At 64.6% G+C, this 5881-nt stretch overlaps 2 protein-coding genes across 2 annotated transcripts in view; both read right to left on the reverse strand.

Moving 5' to 3' along the window:
• Positions 1 to 536: 536 nt before the first annotated feature.
• Positions 537 to 3591, reverse strand: LOC113407851 (magnesium-dependent phosphatase 1-like). Its single transcript, XM_026658426.2, has 6 exons — positions 3453 to 3591; positions 2914 to 2974; positions 2171 to 2281; positions 1985 to 2092; positions 901 to 986; positions 537 to 683 (listed from the first exon to the last, which is right to left on the reverse strand). Exons 1-6 carry the CDS (start codon positions 3487 to 3489, stop codon positions 604 to 606), a joined length of 483 nt encoding a protein of 160 aa, XP_026514211.1. The 5' UTR covers positions 3490 to 3591; the 3' UTR covers positions 537 to 603.
• Positions 3592 to 4344: 753 nt separating this feature from the next.
• The window catches only part of NEDD8 (NEDD8 ubiquitin like modifier), a 2439-nt gene continuing 902 nt past the window's right edge, over positions 4345 to 5881 (reverse strand). Inside the window, exons 3-4 of the mRNA XM_026658427.2 lie at positions 5694 to 5776; positions 4345 to 4640 (exon numbers count right to left, since the gene is read on the reverse strand). Of these exons, the coding sequence (XP_026514212.1) occupies positions 4550 to 4640; positions 5694 to 5776 (174 nt within the window). The 3' untranslated portion in view covers positions 4345 to 4549. The remainder of the gene's footprint in view (positions 4641 to 5693; positions 5777 to 5881) is intronic.

Raw genomic sequence — 5881 nt, forward strand, 5'->3', positions numbered from 1 at the left:
GTGGCCTGCAGCTGTAGTAGGTTGTTCTTTCTCTCTTACACACAAACACAGCAGTACTAGGTTCTCTCTTCCTCTCTCTCATACATACATACCTGTAGTAGGTTGTTCTCTCTCCCTCTCACTCAGACACACACACACACACAGCAGTAGTAGGTTGTTCTCTCTCCCTCTCTCTCTCTCACACGCACACAGCAGTAGTAGGTTGTTCTCTCTGTCTCAGACACACACACAGTAGTAGTAGGTTGTTCTCTCTCTCTCTCTCTCAGACACACACACAGCAGTAGTAGGTTGTTCTCTCTCTCAGACACACACACACACACACATACACACAGAACAGTAGTAGGTTGTTCTCTCTCCCCTCTCTCTGTTCACTCTCTCTCTCACACACATACATACACACACAACAGTAGTAGGCTGTTATCTGTCTCAGACCCCCCCCCCCCCCCACACACACTATCAGGTTGTTATCACACACCCGTGCCTGCAGCTGTAGTAGGCTGTTATCCCCCCCTCGCTCACACAGAGGGAGATAGAGGCTCAGTCACTCCGGAGTTTATTCTGCCCCTTGGGGGGGGATGCGGGGGGGGCACCGGTGTGGGGGGGTCAGGAGCGAGCGAAGGCCTCCAGCCCCTGGGTGAGGAGCGCCTGGGTCATTCCATCGGGGACCAGGATGCAGGTGACACCTGTGGGGGAAGAGGAGAGAGGGGGTGACCCCCACTATTCACCCCCGCCCCACCCCTCCATTTGCTCCCCTCCCCCCGCAACATCTTAGTCCCTGACCCCTCCTCCTATTCCCTCCCTGGACCCTCCCCCAACATTCACCCATGTGGGGCTGGCAGGGGAGTCCTGCCCAGGAGGGCTAGGGGCACCCCCGGGGGGGTTCTGAGGTCCCCCCCGTACCTAGCTTGCTGACGTCCCGGATGTTGCGCTCCTCGTCGTCAAAGAACAGCATCTGGGCGAAGGGGACCCCGGTGTCCTGCTGCAGCCTGCGGGGGAGGGGCAGACTCAGGGCTGGCAGTATGGGGTTCAGGGGGCGGTGAGGGTTGGGGCCGGGCTGTTACTTGGGGAACTGGGTGCTCTTCCCCCTAGGCTGGATCTCAGCAGGGGGAGTGGGGTTTAGAGGTGCAGGGGGTACCTGGTGCGGTGGGGTCTTGGGGGTACCTGTGGAAGTGGGGGTGCAGCAGAGTTTGAGGTGCAGTGGGTACCTGTGGAAGTGGGGAGGGTTGGGGGTGCAGTGGGTAAGTGTGGGAGTGGGGGATGGAAAGTTTGTGGGTGCTGGGGTTTGTGGATGCAGTGGGTACCTGTAGAAGTGGGGGGTTGGGGGTGCACCGGGTACCTGTGGAAGTTGGGGTGCTGGGGTTTGGGGGTGCAGTGGGTACCTGTGGAAATGCGGTGCCAGGGTTTGGGGGTGCCAGGGTTTGGGGGTGCACCGGGTACCTGTTGAAGTTGGGGTGCCAGGGTTTGGGGGTGCCGGGGCTTGGGGGTGCAGCAGGTACTTGTGGAAGTGGGGTGCTGGGGTTTGGGGGTGCCAGGGGTTGGGGGTGCTGGGGTTGGGGGTGCAGGGGTACCTGTGGAAGTGGGGTGCCGGGGCTTAGGGGCGCAGCGGGTACCTGTGGAAGTGGGGTGTGGGGATTTGGGGGTGCCGGGGTTCGGGGTTGCCGAGGTTTTGGGGTGCAGCGGGTACCTGTGGAAGTGGGATGCTGGGGTTTGGGGGTGCCAGGGCTTGGGGGTGCAGTGGGTATCTGTAGAAGTGGGGGGTTGGGGGTGCACCAGGTACCTGTGGAAGTTGGGGTGCTGGGGTTTGGGGGTGCAGTGGGTACCCGTGAAAATGGGGTGCCAGGGTTTGGGGTGCCGAGGTTTCGGGATGCAGCGGGTACCTGTGGAAGTGGGGTGCCGGGGTTTGGGGGTGCAGCGGGTACCTGTGGAAGTGGGGGGTGGGAATTTGGGGTGCTGGGGTGCCGAGGTTTCGAGGTGCAGCGGGTACCTGTGGAAGTGGGCGCTCTTCCCCCCGGGGTAGATCTCCACACGGCGCAGGAAGCGCCGCACACTGAAGAGCTCCAGCAGCTGGGTGGCACCGCGGGTCTCGCCCGTCCTGGGGGGAGAGGGCAGTCAGGGGGGTGGGGTGTCGGGGGGTACAGGGGGTGTCAGGGGGCGGAGGTCAGACACTCACCGGGAGGCAGCTGCCATGGGGATGCCCAGGCCCTGCAGTCGCTCCAGCACAGCCGGCACCTCGGGGTACAGCCGGACAGGGCGGCCGCGGGCATCCAACACCGAGCCAGCCCTGGAGGCAGACGGGGTTACTCAACTCCTCCGACCCCCTATGGCCCCTTATAGCCTCCTCTGACCCCCTATAGCCCCCAATCCCCTATAGCTCCTCCCCTGGCCTCTATAGCCCCCATAGCCTCTTCTGACCCCCTATAGCCCTCATAACCTCCTCTGACCCCCTATAAGCCCTCCCTGACCACCATAGCCCATATCCCCTATAGCCCCTCCCCTCTGACCCCCATAGCCCTGATTCCCCATAGCCCCTCCCCTGACCCTCTATAGCCCCCATAGCCTCCTCTGACCCCCTATAGCCCCATCCCCCATAGCCCCTCCCTGACCCCATGCATCCCTGCCTTATAGCCTCCCTGACTCCCTATAGCCCCTCTCAGACCCCATAGTTCCCTCCCTTATAGCCCCCCCGACCTGCTTTACTCCCCATAACCTTCTCTGACCCCCATGGCCCCTGACTCCCTATTGTCCCTCCCCTCCAACCCCCCTATAGCCCCTCCCATGACCCCCTATATCCCTCCCTTATAGCCCCCTGCCCCCCTATAGCCCCATCCTATAGCACCCTGCCCCCCCCCATCTTACCCCTACAGTCCTCCCTCTTAGGCCAACTTCTGTTCCCCCCGCCCCCACCCCTCCCACCTGCCCCGCTGGAAGGGGGGGTCCACGTGGGTGTCGACCCAGAAGGGCCACAGGGTGTAATCTGCAACAAGAAAGGAGGGGCGTCACCCCCCATGGAGACCCCACCCAGCAATCACCCCGCTGGGGGGCACCCCACACTGTCCCCCCAGCATCCCAGCCCAGTCTCTGGGGACACGGAGCCCAGACCCGCCTGGTGACCCCCACCCAGATCTCCCCAAACCCTCCAGTCGCCCCCCCCCCCCCACTGCCCCACCCCCCCCCCGAGCCCCCAAACGACGGGCGGGGGGGCCCCCCCCCCCCCCCGCCCCCCCCCCCGGGGGGGGGGGGCGCGCGGGCCCCCCCCCCCGGGGGGGGGGGGGGGGGGGGTTGGCGCAGCTAGCGGCACCCAGACCACTGGAGGGAGACGGGAGTTACGTGAGTCTGCCACAGCCTCAGCTAGCGGCAGTTGGCTTTTAGCTCCTGCACTAAGCTCCAGAGGTCCCCGGTTCGATCCCCCCGGCCGGCGGTACACACGGACCCCCCCCGCCCCCCCAACTCACCCAGGTCAAACACAACCAGCCCCGGGAGGTGGCACATTGCGCCCCCTTTGCCAGGGGAGGGGGAAACAGAGAGCGATGGGGGCTGGAGGAAGGGGACAGGGAGTTTCTGAGCCAGCTGATCGCTGGGGTGAGCCGGGCTGTGCCCCACGTGTTGGGCCATAGAGACTCAGGCTAGACAGGCCGCTCTGCAGTTAACCCCGCCTGTGCCAGCGCAGAGACTCACTCCAGAGCCAGCTGCATCTCAGTGCGGGGCAAGGGGTCCCCATGTAACCCGCCCCACCACCCCGAGTCAGCGCCGGGCAAGGGGTCCACGTGTAACCAGCCCCCATGCCCTCCCCCAGCTGCATCTCAGCACCGGGCAAGGGGTCCCACTGTAACCAGCCCCCTCACCCCACAGCCAGCTGCATGCCAGGGCCAGGCGAGGGGTCCCCGCAGGAGTGAGGGAAGCTCCCTAACAGAGGCAGCCCTACCTCTCCGCACCGTCTCTTCACTACAAGTCCCTGTTCCCCGCTCACTCCTCCTTGCCCCCTCCTCCCCATGGCTTACCCTTATGGGGGTAAAACTGAGTGGGCCACGGCCCCTGGCCCCACTTCTTCTGGCACGCTGGGTCCCCGTATAACCAGCCCTTGCGCCCACCCCAGACAGGCCCCCTCTCACTGGGACTCACTGGATAACCAGCCCCCGCCCCCCCTTGGAGGGGCCACGTCTCAGCGCCAGGTCCCCAAATACCAGCACCCGTACCCCACACCAGCAGCTGCATCTCAATGCTGGGCAAGGGGTCCCCCTATAACCAGCTCCACAGAGGGGCCATGTCTCAGCATCAGGCGAGGGGTCGCCCTCTAACCAGCCCCGCCTCCCCACCCCCAGAAGCAGCCGCATCTCCACACTGTGCTGCACTGAGACACCTTTATTAACACTCAGCAATCCAAACACAGGAAACAAGACACCAACGGGGACCCTCGAGCGCTGCCCCAGCCCCCCATGGCCGGCCGCCCCCACTGAGAGTCCATGGGGGAGGGGGAAGCAGCCATCCGGACAGTGCTAGCAGAGCGGGGGGTGCGTGTGGGGGGCTCTGTCGCTCCAGTGGGGGGGTCCCATCACCGTAGCTGCCCCCCCCGCAGAGCCAAGACCAGGTGGAGGACGGAGCCGCCCTGGATCTTGTAGTCAGCTGCTGTCTTCTCGTCGTTCCTGTGGGGCGGACAGAGGGACACACAGACAGAGGGGGCATGAACCGGGCGGAGCCACCACACAGCTGCCTGCCGCGGGGGTGGGGCCAGGACTCCGGGGTTCCCTCCCTGGCTCTGGGAGGGGAGTGGGATCTAGTGGTTAGAGGGGGCTGGGAGCCAGGACTCCTGGGTTCTACCCCAGGGGAGTGGGGGCTAGTGGGATAGAGGGGGTGGCCCTAACAGCCCTTTATGCCAGCTGGCAAAGGGCACCCCCCGTAGTCTGAACATTCAGCCCAACAGCCTTGTCGGGTGCCCTGTAACCCCTAGTGACCCGAGAGCTGTGGCATGGTGCAGGCCCCGAACACACCGGTCCCCTCGCGTGCTGCCAGCGCCCCCCCGAGGCAGCGGGCCACTGCCTGGCAGGAACGGGAATTTTACTGGCCTGAGCGTGGACATTTCCGTCCACGCCACGCAATGGTGTCCATCGCCCAGCGGAGGTGGCAACCGGCCCGGCACCCATGGGGATACGCGGCAGAATGTCCCCGGGGTACCCAAACGGGGGGAGACCCTCTGCCGGCGCGCCGGGGAAAGCTGGTCCGTGCCCCTAGAACCGGCTCCATGCAGGGGGCGAGGGCATGTCTTCAGTGGGGCCAGCCCCCCGCTGGGGCCTCCGTCTCTCTCTCTCTCTGCCGGGAGACCCCATCGGGGGGCCTGGGAGATGGACAGCACTGTCGGGGAGGGCCAGACAGGCAGAGGCTGGAGGATTGGCAGGGTAGGCAGGCAGGCTGGCACACCACCCAGTTGAAGCACCAGCAAAGCTGCTGCTGAGGGGAGAGGCTGGAAGCCAGGATGCCTGGTTCTGTTCCAAGCTCTGGGAGGGGAGCGGGCTCTAGTGGTTAGAGCACAAGGGGCTGGGAGCCAGGATGCCTGGATTCTATCCCATAATGCCCTAGGGAACATTTTGCTGGCAGTGGGAGCAGAACCTATCCCACAATGCACCAGGGGCTGCTACACTTCAGATATCCCAGAATGCCCCTGGGCTGCAGCCACCATCGCGCCCCTCCCCCCTACTCACATCTGCTTGCCGCTGTAGATGAGTCGCTGCTGCTGGGGTGGGATCCCCTCCTTCTCCTCCACGCGCTCCTTTATCCGCTCCACCTGGGGTATGAGTGAGAGAGAGGTGAAAGCTGGGCAACCCCCCTGAATAACTCCCTGCTGTCATGGAGTATGGGGGGACTCAGGGCCCTGCACCCCCGGCGTCCT

Source organism: Terrapene carolina, unplaced genomic scaffold (genome assembly GCF_002925995.2).
Source record: "Terrapene carolina triunguis isolate 2854851 unplaced genomic scaffold, T_m_triunguis-2.0 Scaffold444, whole genome shotgun sequence".
Taxonomy (NCBI): Eukaryota; Metazoa; Chordata; order Testudines; family Emydidae; genus Terrapene; species Terrapene triunguis.